The sequence below is a fragment of the Eumetopias jubatus genome, unplaced genomic scaffold (assembly GCF_037043125.1).
Source record: "Eumetopias jubatus isolate StellerSeaLion01/CBP00866 unplaced genomic scaffold, mEumJub1_p1.0 scaffold_11, whole genome shotgun sequence".
In the NCBI taxonomy this organism is placed as follows: domain Eukaryota; kingdom Metazoa; phylum Chordata; class Mammalia; order Carnivora; family Otariidae; genus Eumetopias; species Eumetopias jubatus.
Genome location: NW_028274817.1, coordinates 24410604 through 24424665, shown reverse-complemented (window position 1 = coordinate 24424665; position 14062 = coordinate 24410604). Strand labels below are relative to the sequence as shown.

The following is a 14062-nucleotide window of genomic DNA, read 5'->3' as shown; positions in this document are numbered from 1 at the left end:
TCATTGAACACCTATTATGTGCCAAATATCGTTCCAGGCTCTAAAGTTAATCCCCAAAGCGTGATGGCAGAAAGATGGCATAGCCAGCCCAACTGTATTTTTAAATCAAATTGATCAGAGATGTTCCACGATCCATAGACCAGACACACTGGCCCTGCCCATCATAGTGCAGACTGCAAAGAACATGCTGACCGATGGCCCTGGCTGCGTGCTACAGCAAGGATGCTTCAGAAATCAGCTTTATTGCTATCTATGCAAAAGGTAGTCTGAGGGAAGCAACTGAGAAACACAGAGCTTGCCAGCCACTAACACTTGCGAGCATACATGGGGCTTCGAGCATTTGGGGTGAGAAGCTACAGAAGAGGAGGCAGAAGTGTCCGCATCTCAATTTTAGATGCTGCTCCGTATAGCTTTCTTTCTGTCTTGCCTCTCCATTATTATATACAACTATGTCTTGCTTAAAAAAAAAAGAAAAAAAAGAAATCGCAATTAATAGAAAAAAGAGCAACTGAATTGAATACTGATCCACCTCATTGTTTCTTTAAATCCTATGTAATTACAAGTTATACCTATAAGTATAAAATGACGAATTACATATTATATATAAACGATGATCAGCACCAAACATATGACATAAACATGAATATGTACACATATAAAGCATACTATACAATTCTGCATTTCTTGTGACTCTCCCATTTTTCAAAACCACAGATTACTTTTCTTCCAATTAGTGAAGGTGATTTGGGACCATATTTATTGATTCATTTAAGACATGTTAGCATTTAGCCTGGTTGTATGTCAATGTGGTAATTTTTTTAAAAGTGTTCTTGAAACTCTGGGCTTGAACCATTAATGAGGAGACATAATTGGACTTTACTAGTGAAGCCTTGTAAATGTCTCAGCTGAAGCTGGAGAAATGAATCTTAACTCAAACCTTTAAATTCTATGAAAGGTTTGGGCGTGTCCTTATTAATTTTTTCTTGCCTTTGAGCTCATTTCTAACTGCTTTCTTACGTGACATAAAAGACACAAAGGGTCATTTGCTCAAACAGTTAAGGACTCAAGAGTCATAAAATTAACTACTTCATGTGTTACAGGAACGACTGGCACCAAAATAGCCCTGCATATGGTTCAGTTTAGACTGACAGGGCAGCAGAATCCTCAGCTTTTCATACAACGGCTTCAAATGAGAATATTTCCAAGGTTCCAGGGGATTCAAGATTTATCTTCTGTCACCTCTAGACCCTTTCAGAATTATAATGAGAAAGAAAAGTGCTGAAAATAAATAGAACTTATTTGTATATGGAGCTAGTTCTGCCTCACAGATGACCAAAAAAACCCAGAGTAACAGTTTTCTGACAGGACAGTTTCCTGACAGGACATGGGGGCATACCTCAGCGTCATGCCTCTGCAGATACTTAAAACTGCTTTTGACTGTTCACATGAATAAAAAGCTACATCTGGAAATGCCAATTCTAAGTCTTGCTCAAATCTTTGTAATAAAAGAGAATCAGCATGGAACACGGACATAGTCCCAATCAGCTCTCTGAACTGAAACCCTCCAAGATGCCTCAGTTTCCCTGTTATCTATTGAACAGAATCTTCAATAGCCTCTGGGCCTCAGCCATCTCGCCTCTCCCGTTTGTCATTTAAATTATCTGACGACCCTTGTCTGGCCTTTGTGTTAACCATTTGGTATATGGGCCGTAAAGAGTTAAAAGGAAAAGAACAAAGCTTTTTTTTTGGTCCCCAGTCACCACAATCCCGGGGTTATCTATCCCCTTTGATCCTGCCCTGGAGCTGAAGCAATTCACAGAGAGGAACCAAATTATGTATCTGAAAGAGGAGAGTTGCTTTGTTTCCCAGGGCATGGCCCATCTATGTGACACCTTGCCAGGAAGCCAGTCCTTTCCTTCTGAAATTATGCAGATCCTCAAAGGAAAGTACACAATTCCACTGAGCAAAGAGTTAAGAAGAGAACACTGTTATCATTCTCCCTACTATAGTGTAGGCTTTAACAGAGATGTAAGAAGCAGCATTAGAGGGTTAAACATAGTATTAGGCAAAGTGGGCTCAGGGACAGACAGCAGAAATGAAATGGATGTGCAGAGGCAACAGATATTTTCAGACTGAGAGCAAAAGGCTACGTCGCCTCAGAAGCATCAAGGCAAAAGAATAGAGAAACTGACCTGCCTATGCCTGGATAAAGAATGTTCAACAGCAAGAGCGAGACAATCAAAGGTAAAACCGCACTCGTGTAATATGTATGTAGTTAGTGGTAACTGTGTACTGTTTCATAAAATTAGTTTAAGAATCTATAGTGACAAGTCTTTCCATCAAATTTAGTTCTACTAGGTGAATACTACCCATTTGGTAATGAATTGGTATTTAGGAAGTGGCAAATTGTATGTGACTATGGCTACCCATACTCGGAGCTAACTGATAAAGAGGAAAAGGGGAGCTTTACAGAAATGATGATGTTCAGAAGGATGCTTGCAGGTGTAAGCTCTATACTCACCACTGTAAATACCCTTCCTCCATTTTTCCACCTTTCTGGCTCCCTTCCATTCTCCAAAATCACATTTCTAACTTACCTGTACAATATATCTCTGTACACATCAGCATAACTTAAAAATATCATTTGTGTGTCAGGGTGTGTTGTATAAATGTCGATATAAGGAAAGATTGCCTCCCTTGTTAGAAACAAAATCCAGACCATCTGTGGATTTAGCACTGGGTGGAAACCTTCCTAGTTAATGATGATGGTAGTAAATCAAGGTGACATAATGCCAAGGGAAGGTGAAATTCAGGGGCTGAGTTTACTACTTGGCTGGCTCCCACCCCCAACAGCTTCTCCTTTGTAGCTCCTTTTAGCGCTAAATCTTGGAAGATTTAAGTTGCATTAACTAAGTAGAGATGAAATTCCCTTAGCAGAGAATCCTAACTCATGATCTATGGATGCAAAAGGACTTCAAGGGCTTCCTGAACTCCTTGAAATGTATGGCAGATATACAATATCTTCATTTTCTTCTGAACGGAAGATTCAGAGCTTTGATCAGATTCTTAAAGCATTTGGTAGTGTCTCCTCTGGTACCCCTTGCTGTGAAAAACCATTACTCTGAGCACTGGGAGACACTACAGGATATTCAGAAGAATGGGTTGATCTGATTTGTGTTTCAGAAAGATCACTGGTAACAATACAGAGAGTCTGGAATTCCCTTTTCCTTAGAAGAAGAAACTTCAACTCATCAGGTATACATCCTATCTCCCTTAAATCTGTCATAGAGTGGCATCCCAAAAATATAGAATTTCCAACTTCAGTATGGCACTCAATACTGTTTGGAAACCATTTTTCCAAGTGAGAATGAATATTCATTGCACAGTGTGGACATCACTGACTAGAGCCATACCTACCAGTGTTGTGAAAAGAATATAGGCTTTAGTCCGAAAAAATCGTAGATTTATATTGTACATCTATTTACTATAATTGAAGGGTCATGACGATTATCTCTACATCAAAGAGTTATGGTAAGGACTAAATAAAAAACAATATTTCTTTCTCTCTCTCTCTCTCTCTCTCTCTCTCTCTTTCTTTCTTTCCTCACATCTCCATCTTCACTCCCACCTCTCCGGACTTCCAGATGTATTTGTTAAAAACCTCTCTTGTTACTCATCTGAAACTCCTGACTCGATCCACACTTTCAGCAGATAACCCTTATCCCCATCCAAGAAAACTGAGATCATTACAGCATAGAACTTCATTCAACTCTTGCCACTCCACTTCAGAACTTACTTCCTGTCTCAGAGGAGGCACTGAATCCTTTCAAAACCTTTCCCTCCACCTGAGATCCTAAAACATTCTCCAATAGAGCCTTATTCCAGTCATCACATTCAATTGCATTCGCTCCTCAAATCCTTATGATCTGGGATCTTCCTCTAAGATTACTGAAATTGTTTGCTCCAAGGAAGTGAATCCCTGCCTTGGATGCACACTGGAATCTCCTGAGGAATTTTTTTAAATGCCTGGGTCTCATCTGTGGAAATTCTGGTTTAATTGGTCTAAGGACTAGTCTTAGCACTGGGATTCATAAACTCCCCAGGTGATTTTAATGCCAGCCAAGGTGGAGAATCTGGTCTAAAGTCAGCAATGACCTTCTAAACAGCCTGTTTTACTGCCTTTTGTCAACTTTCATTCTACTTGTTGATTCTGAAGTGTTTGAGAATATTAGTCACATCTTCTGCTGGAAAGTCCCCTCCCTTGGCTTATGTGATACCCCTTCCTTTTGATCTTTCTCTGACATCTGAAGTCCACCTCTTTTCTTCGGCCCACTATTTTAAATGCAATTGTTCCTCAGGGTATCACATTTGGCTCTCTTTATTTTGAACTGTACGTATTCTTCCTGGATTATCTCTTCCACTCTCACTGCTTCCAGAACCATCTATTTATAGATGACTCCAAACACACACCACACACACACACCACACACACACACACACACACACACACACACACACACACACACACAGTGACTTCATTTCCTCAAAAGTGAGATCTGAATTTTGAGCTGTCTATCTGTGTGTGGTAGTTATGGCAGTGGGCTCTAATGTCAGACCATCTGGGTTTCAATCCCATTCTTATTACTTACTACCTCTGTAATATTAGGCAAGTTACTTAGCATCTCTGTGCCTCGCTTTCCTCATCTGCAAACAGGGATAATGATTCCAACCTCATAGCATCATTAGGACGACTGAATAACATAATCCATCTAAAGTGCCTTATTTGGTGCCTGGTGCTTAATAAACATTAGATTTTTCTCTTATAACCATTGTCATCATCTCCAAGCCAAGGATGTGGTTCTAGCTTCTAGACTCCCATGGTACTTCACATATAGCACTATTGTAACACCAGTCACCTTGCATCACTGTTCCTGGTTTATATTTGCCTTCCCACCATACTCTGAATTCTTCGAAACGGTTTCTTATTCATCTATTAATCTTGAGAGTTTAACACAAAACTTGGCACAGCCAAGCAGAGCACTGATAAGGATTAGGTTTCATCTCAATGTTTCATCTCAAGGAGGTTCATCTCAATTACAGTTGACAACTGATTGACAACGCTTGCATGGAATGCTGTGTTGACGGGAATGTGAGGTTGTTGCTGGGCTCAACAAGAAAGAACACCATGATTTGATCAGGGCCGTGTGCCAGGGGCAGGTTAGAGGGAGCAGTGGCGCAAATGCCATGGACATTCCATCACACATTTAGACACTGTGTAAGTAAATGTTTATCGAATAGGTTTTCATGACCAAATGATACTAAAAGACATGAACCAACTGGAGGTACTGCTAAATAACTTAGTTTTCTCTCAGAGTCTAGGTTCATTCTGGGCAGCTGTAGATTTTTATGCTGGAAACTTGTGACAGCTAGAGGAACAACATACTCACAGCACTAAATTCATTACAGATGATCAAATGCTGGTAAAATTTTCATTTTACAGGCCTTGCCACCTTCTATTATACCTGCCATCTGTGATGTTTACCATGTAAATACAGATCCTGAGATTAAAAGTTCTTTTAAGATTTTCATAGGAACTGTTACCGAAAATCTTTAGATGTTAAGCAAATAATAGTTTATACTACTGCTAAGTGCTTGAAATAAGAATCGAGAAATGTGCTTCTCAAATTTGGGCTTTTGTCTGTTCCTTGAACCCACAAGTGGCAGTGGTGTTTAAGCAGCTTCTGTGGAATGAAGTGGCAATATTAGCCTAGGGCAAGGAGGGGGTAAATAATAGTCACTTGTGTCCATTTACTTCAAGATGAACCTCATCCATCTACCAAAGTACCTGAAACGTAGTTGACACTAAATGAACGCTTGAGGAGTAAATGAAAAAAATGGATAGATGGACAGATGGATGCATGGATGCATGGATGACGAGGTTTGTTTCCATGTAATCTTGGTAAATACAAATCGGCAGTTCTAAATTTTTTCCACCAGATGGCGATAATGTGAGATTTAAGCTTAGGTTGTAAGAGGAAAAAAACCAACCAAACAAAAACCACATTAGGAGAAAGAGAAGCCACAAAAGAGCAGGTCAAGAAAGCAGAGAGAAAATGTTTGTGTCGGCTGTAGTATCTCAGAAGTCTGTGAACTTGTGGGATTTGTAACAGGTCCTCCCCGTACCTCCTTTTCATGCATGGGTGACTTCACATTCATAATTACTGATCGGTAAAATGGCTACATTCAAAACTAATCTTTTCTATTATAAAAATTATAGGGTATTTCTCATAACTAAAATTATTATCCTTGGTTCATACATTCATATATTTGTATTTTCATTTGGCTTATACTAATTTTTTTAGTTGATTGATGCCTCCCTTGGAACTGAGGCTACTTGGGAAAAACTGCTAGCCTCTGTACCTCCAGGAGATCTACCCCTGCTATCAGACCTGCCAAAAATCATCCAAAATAAGTTTGCCTGGGCTCATTTATCCTGTTAGTAAAGAACTGTGAATAATATTAGATTAGTGTCCACCCCTTAATTCGAAAGCTTTTCGAAGATAAGAAAATCAGTTTTAGAATCCAGCACTCTGTGTGTACCTGGGGAGTGGGTGCTGCTTTCTTGGCAAATAAAAGTAAAAATTTAAAGATATTTTCAGATGGGATCAAGCATTTCCTCTTATTACTATTTCCCCAAAGCAAGCCCTGAATTGGATGGCACAATAGCTTCCCCCAAAAATGAAACAAACAGATTCAGGAATATTTCATTATAAATTAGATAGCACATCATCTGCCCTTTTCCAAAGATCATCAGAATGAAAAGCTTGTTAAATCTCTTTGTAAACCCTTGGTGACTGAAACAAAAAGAGGCTGGCAAGTTGTCAGGGAAGGAAATGAAGGGAAATTAACATTTATTGAGCTCCTAAACATTTTCACACGTATGATCACAATTGATACTTATCATAACCTCATGAGGTAGGTATGGGAGTAGTTTAGTGTAGTGACTGATGGGAACTTTAGAGCCAAGGACTTGATTTCCAGTCCAACTCTTACCAGTTTTTAGCTGCAGAAACTGACCAGTTATTTCTCGCCACCCTCAGTTACCTTATCTGTAAACTGGAAATAATATGTCATACTTCATAAGGTGTTTGAGGAGCAAATGTAGAGCACCTAGCAGAGTCCCAAAATAGAGCAGGTACTCATCAAGATTTATTTTTATTATTACTTTTATTTTTATCATTGTGATTATGGTGTTGATGATGATGATGAATTCTGCAGATGAAAAACAGGCTGAGAGAGCCGAAGTAACTTGCTTAAGGCAGCACGGCTAGTAAGCCTGAAAGGCATCTAGCAGAGTGTCTGCCACTATGGCAGGTGCCCGATTATATTTGCTTTCTTCTTTCCTGACTTAAAACTCAATGATTTTCTGAGAATTTTATTCTTTAAAAATAATGAGTCAGGCTCAAGTTTAGCTAGGTTAATGCAAAGTACTACCACTCATATAAATATGTGAAAATTATTAATATTTTCTTTTGCTCATAGGTAGTAATACATGGAATAAAACAACAAAGTAGATGCCAGACCTCACCAAAAAAGATAATTGGGTCCATGGTTTTACCTAATGAGGGATAATTCATTTCTCCCCCAAAGAGGTACTTATTTTCCCTCCTAGATGTCATTAAGATCAGCGAGTCAGTGACCGATAAGATCCCAAGTTTCTGGACTTTCACCTCCTGGATTTTCATACTTGAGTATATATAAGTCAGTGCACCAAAGGATGGTGCTAGCTAAAAATTTAAATAGGTTGAAAATGTATTTATGTAAGTTCACAGATGATAGATTCAGGTTTTTGTCCTTGGCCTTTTTCTAGTCTCACTCTACACATTCTCCCTGGGTAATATCATCCAACCCCAGGCATTAGCTGTAAGATACTGATGAACTCAAATCTACTTATATCAACAGTCCAGATCGTTCCTGAACTCTAGACATGCATTTCCAAGTGCCTGATAGGAAAATTCACCTGGATGTCACCCAAGCATCTTACATGTAACGTGTCCAGAAATAAATTCATTCTCTTCCCTTCCAAACCCACCCTTCCTCCTATTTTCCTTCTCTTAGTAAATGCAGCATAATCCTCCCAGTGTCCCAAACTTGAAATTGAGGCATCCTTGACTCTGTTATCTCTTTCAACCTCAACAACTAATCAATTACCAACTCCTATCAATTCCTCCACACTGATATCTCTGCACTATGTCTCTTTACCTCTTCTGATACAGCCAGAGTTTATACCATCATTGCCATTCTTAGCCTGGCCTAGTTCAGTAGCTTCCTAGATTGTCTCCCTGCATCCAATTTTTCCCACCTGCAATCAATCTGTTATACTGCTGCTTGTATATCTACAATGTTCTTCTATACTTCTCATCCTAAAAATCATATTCAACATGAAATTCTCCATTACTTAAAAGCTGTGGTTTTTAATGCATAAAGGAAAAAAAGAACTCCTAAATTGGTCATGCAATACTTTTTGTGATCCAGCTCCAATGTACCTTACTCTTAGCCATACTGAAATTTTCACCATCCCAGGCCTTTTCACAGCTTTATGCTTTTGTGCCTGCTAATCTATCCTCTTGGAATGTCCTTTTCCAAGTAAGATTGTATTCAAATTTTAAGACCTAGATCAAATATTACCTTTCTATGGACCCCAATTCCCTGTGTATTTCCATATTCCCTTTATTTATCTATAAAAGTACTTAGTACGTTCAATTGCGATGATTTGCTTGATATCTGTTTTCTCCACCACACTATGAATTTTCTACAAGCAGAAACTGAGTCATCTCCATCCCTAGCACTGACTCAGGGCTTGACACATCGTGAGGGCTAAGTAAAAGCTTATCGAGTACTAATAGGTCATTGAAAAAAGTTAGGATGGCATCATAGAAGATAAACTTCCATATTCTCAAAATTCATTTTGATCACAATGCAGAGACGAAATATGAGGCTGGCTAGGCTCTTTACACTGACTCAGTACAAAATTGCTTGTTAGAACAAACTGTCACTAGAAGTGCATTCTTTTTTTTTTTAAAGATTTATCCATTTGACAGAGAGAGAGTGAGAGAGGGAACACAAGCAGGGGGAGTGGGAGAGGGAGAAGCAGGCTTCCCACAGAGCAGAGAGTCCAATGCGGGGCTCGATCCCAGGACCCTGGGATCATGACCTGAGCTGAAGGCAGAGAAGGCAGACGCTTAACGACTGAGCCACCCAGGTGCCCCTAGAAGTGTTCTTTTTTTTTTTTAATTTTTTTTTTTAAGATTTTATTTATTTGACAGAGAGAGCACAAGCAGAGGGAGAGAAAGGGAGAAGCAGGCTCCCTGCTGAGCAAGGAGCCCAATGTGGGACTAGATCCCAGGACCCTGGGATCATGACCTGGGCCGAAGGCAGCCGCTTAACCGACTGAGCCACCCAGACGTCCCTAGAAGTGCATTCTTATTTAAACTCACAACATATGAGGTCAAGCACTCTACACTTCATTCCCATAACCCACAACTCACAATTGTAAGTTCATATTCTGTAAAGACAAACGTATAGAAAAATATTCTAATGGGAACTACACATTTCTCAAAGCATAAAAGAGCCAAAAATAGATGAATAAAATTATTTTATAACAAATACACAGTCATTAGCAGAACAAATAGGAAAGATTAAAATGAATTACTTGAAAAGACAGATACAAAACTTTTACCAATAATGATAAGAGGTAAAAAATGTGTCAATAGTTAGTATCATAAACATTTAAAGTATATTTAAATGTTAGTATGAATATATAAAATCTTTGGCTCAATTTAAAATTTCTCTAATGTAAGATACTAATATCAATACTAATTAGGATACAGTAGTTTTCATTTATAATAACTCTGTTTTACATGGTCCAGGGCAATGCCCAAGAATTTGCACTTCTAACAAGTTCATGGGTGATGCTGTTGCTGCTAGTCTAGGCCTCACACTCTGGCAACCACTGATCTAGATAATCAAATGATTTTTTTTTCATCTCAGCATGGACTTACTCTTAAAAAAAAAAATAACCTGTGCCAATTTAGTATTTCAAAAGCAGTTTTCAATTCATGATAAGTACTTATGTTTTGCTTGATAGCAACTTATTCCTTAAATTAAAAACTATAGAACACAGATTATATGCAAAGTATTATAGAAAAATAGAGATCAGTAAATAAATCATGATCCCCATCTTCACTGAGTGTACAATCTAGAAAAGTATACACCAAAATAATAAAAATCAGAAATGGGTACAAAGGGGGTGACAGTACAACAAAGGCTCTGTGGCGAAGATGCTGGGAGACCAGGCCTTGAAGACAGTTAAATATGGTGAAATGGAGATGGCAGAGAAGGGCATTCCAACAGAAAGGAGGCAGCATGGCTGAAGGCCTGAAGGGATGAGGTGAGGTCCAAGGAGATCAGTTAGGAAGCAAAAACAGTTGAGGTAAAAGAAAATGAGAGCAGTGATAATCCTAATGGAAAGAAGATGGATTTGAGACAAGTAGAAGTTAAATCTGCTGGAAGGGGCAACTGATTAGGTACAGAAAGTGTACATGGAGGGCTGGGGAGAATGGGAGCTTCATGAACAGATCTTGTGACAGAAAGAAAAGGAGTGCAATTAGAGATGTTAAGATGATTGCTGCCATTTTAGATCTATCGATTTAGAGCTGCCAGTGGAGGTGTCCATTCCTTCGAAAATGTCTAGCAGGTAACTGAAAATGTAGGGCTAAATTTGGGGAAAATGATGGAGCTGAAGATAAATATTTAGAAGTCACCCAACTAGAAGTGATATTTGAGGCTCTCTGAGTAAAAGTGATTTCAAAGGGATGGAGCAGGGGCACCTGGGTGGCTCAGTCAGTTAAGTGCCTGCCTTCAGCTTAGGTCATGATCCCGGAGTCCTGGGATGGAGCCCCACGTGGGGCTCCCTGCTCAGTGGGGAGCCTGCTTCTCCCTCTCTCTCTGCTGCTTCCTCTGCTTGTGACCTCTCTCTTAAATAAATAAATAAATAAATAAATAAATAAATAAATAAATAAATAAAATCTTTTAAAAAAAGGGTAGAATAGTGGTCCTCAAACTTGAGTTGCCATCAGAATCCCCTGGAGGGCTTGTTAAACTACAGATTGCTGGGTCCCCCCGAGGGTTTCTGATTCAGTAGGTCTGGGGTGGAGCCTGAGAATCTGCATCACTAGCAAGTCCTATGGGTGATGCTGCTGTTGCTGCTTCAGGGCCCCTAAGGTTAGAACCACTGATCTAGATAATCAAATCATATTTTTTTTTCATTTCAGCATTGATGTACTCTTTAAAAGAATATATTAACCTGTACTAGTCAGTATCTTTTCTTCTGTGTAGTTGAGTATCTACCACTGCTTAACTATCAATCGAAAAGAATAAGACAATCATATTTCTATCTACCTGTTTTCTATGTATTAAACACTGTCTTGTCAATCCATAATTGAGAAACCAAGGCTGTCCAAAGGATCTGCTCTACATTACAGCCATGGTAGGAAGGGTTCCAACGAATTCTTATTTTCCCCCAGGACTGAGTTGCACGAAGTGTCCACATTCTGATGACAGACTTTCCAGACCTTGTTTGGTGGTCTCCACTAACCTTTCTAAAGCTCTTTTAGAAGCCAAATATTTATTTGAGAATTTCATCCCACATAGGCAATGGCTTGAAAAGCACTTAGCTGTTTACTTTTCATCTTACTATAAATTATTTATCCTTCAGTCTGTAAATGGCTATTTGTAGGATTAGACAAATTTTCAATGCTCTGATAAGAGGATTGTTGCATCTAAATTCATGCATAATCTGTAAAAAGCACATGTAACCTACAACCTCAGCTGGATTGGCATATGAACAGATTCACTAAGCGTATTTAAGCAGTGCACATTATTAACCAGTTAACATCAGCAAATTTGTTTTTGAAACCTAAGTTTACACACACAAGCATTCTCTACTGAGAAATAATATTAGTTTTAAAAATCCAGTAAAAACACACCTTGAGTAGATTTCTCCACTTCTTTCCTCTTCCTGCTCTGGCTATTGTAATTCATCCTCAGTTCTTGGTTGTACTCATGCAGAGTTTCTCTGGAGTTGTACGACTGTCTTGGTTTTCGTCCATCTTCACTTTCATCAGAAGAACTGGTATAAGCTAGATCCATTTCATGCTTGACTTTTGAGAGAGGCTGGTAGGGTTTGCAGTCCGTTTGCTCCATGTCTGATTAAGCAAGCTCAATTCAATGAAACAAGGAAGAGGAACTCCTTTAATGTAAGCAGTCCTGGAAGAGAGGGAAAAACACAGCCTTCTTAGATTTGTCCTTTTGAGAGGAAACGCATCTGGCAGATTCACAATTGGTTCTGATAATACTATCAAAGGAGTGAAGCAAAAGACAAACTAGATGACATGAAGCTAGCCTGAGGCAATAATAACACTGTGTTACATGCACACACTGGCAAGCATTTAGGATTAAACTGGAGGTTGCAGCATCAGAAAATACTTGAGGTAGAAGAGAGACAGTCTTCAAAAATATTTGTATTGGAATGCAAATAAAGGACAACGTTTTCTAAGGTGTGTGCGTGTTCTTAATGATAATATCAGTGGTTAGATTAAAAAACATTCTAAGATTTGAAAGTGGCCAGGAGTACAAATGCTAACCTAGCACATCCCACATTTGAAATGAAAACTGGTAAGAGAACTACATTTAGCAAAAACACAGTCTTGCCTCTGGTTTAATACTGCATTTAAGAACGGGGTTTGAAGGAGAGAAGAATTCTGAGTGAGGGAGGCTCATGAAATAAAGTGTCCTTGAGGGGGACTGAGCTCTTTGTGTCCATATTTTGGCTTTTGAGCCTCAGGCTTGCAGAGAATTTTTAATGAGTTAGGTGGCGGTAAATTTTTGTTCTTCATAGTTCCGAGAGGATGTAAACAACACTTCTGGTGAGTATACTGGTATAGGAACAGCAGGATCTAAATTGGGTTTAGAAATAGAAATTTTAAAACTTCATGATAAATCACTGAAAGAACCCTGCTTTCCCCCACAGAATGCTGAGCTCGAAGTCACTAAGGCTCTTAGGACAAGGAGAGGCATTATCTGCCTTACCACAGACATGTTTGAGAACATCAAATGCTATTTGAGATATCCAAGTCCTCCGAAAAGCTTAAAGCCCTGTAAAAATGTACTTATTTTCATTCCTTACATTATTTTGTCATTATTTGCATCAAATGCTGCAACTTTGCAACTTGGTCCTTTTTTGTGCAATGTTAAAAAACCTAGTTCAAACCTAAATAACTTTATGATTTTATTTTGCAGTGAAATGGATTCCTTTATTTTTCTTAAGCTCTTCGCCACAGGTATTTTCAAAGAAATCTACAGACATCTGGATAGTGGTTCCTAAATCATGTGCATAATCTCACTTTTTGGAATTCCTATCGTATGAATAGCAAACATACAGAATACAGAAATCACTCAATAAAGTTTATGTATTGACTGATAGGCATTCAATGGTACCTAATCCTCTGTAGTAGGAACAGTTTCATGAATCGAACTGTTACTTCCCTAACCGAATGTTAAGGACCTTGAAGGCAGAATCTGAATCTTATGCTTCTTTACAGCCCCCATACCACTTAACACTACTTTAGGCACACACACAGTAGAAACTATTTAACACCTAACCTACAAATTCCATAAATGGTCTACGGAAACAGCAGTTTGGTACGACTTAATACAAGAGATGAGCATAGTTGGAGAGAAAGCAAATTGAATATTGTAAGTGAACATACACTGATGATTTGGCAACAATCTAATCTCATGCCATCTCATGAGACACGCTGTCTATACACTCCCCAATTTATAGCTCCAGCATAATCTCTCCCCTGAGCCACAGACGTGAATATCCTGCTGCCCACTCAATATCTCTACCTGGCTTCTCAAACTTACTATGTTCAAAACCAATGTCCCAATTCCCATGGCTTCCCAAACCTGCTCCTCTCATGGTCTCCCCCATCTTGGTAAG

The 14062-nt window shown here is 38.9% G+C and overlaps 1 protein-coding gene across 3 annotated transcripts in view; it reads right to left on the bottom strand.

Annotated features, from left to right (window-relative positions):
• Window positions 1-12264, bottom strand: part of TENM1 (teneurin transmembrane protein 1) — a 541361-nt gene extending 529097 nt beyond the window's left edge. For all 3 annotated transcript variants that reach the window (XM_028122679.1, XM_028122680.1, XM_028122681.1), the window contains exon 1: window positions 12048-12264. In XM_028122679.1, coding sequence (XP_027978480.1) covers window positions 12048-12264 — 217 coding nt within the window. The remainder of the gene's footprint in view (window positions 1-12047) is intronic.
• Window positions 12265-14062: the final 1798 nt, after the last annotated feature.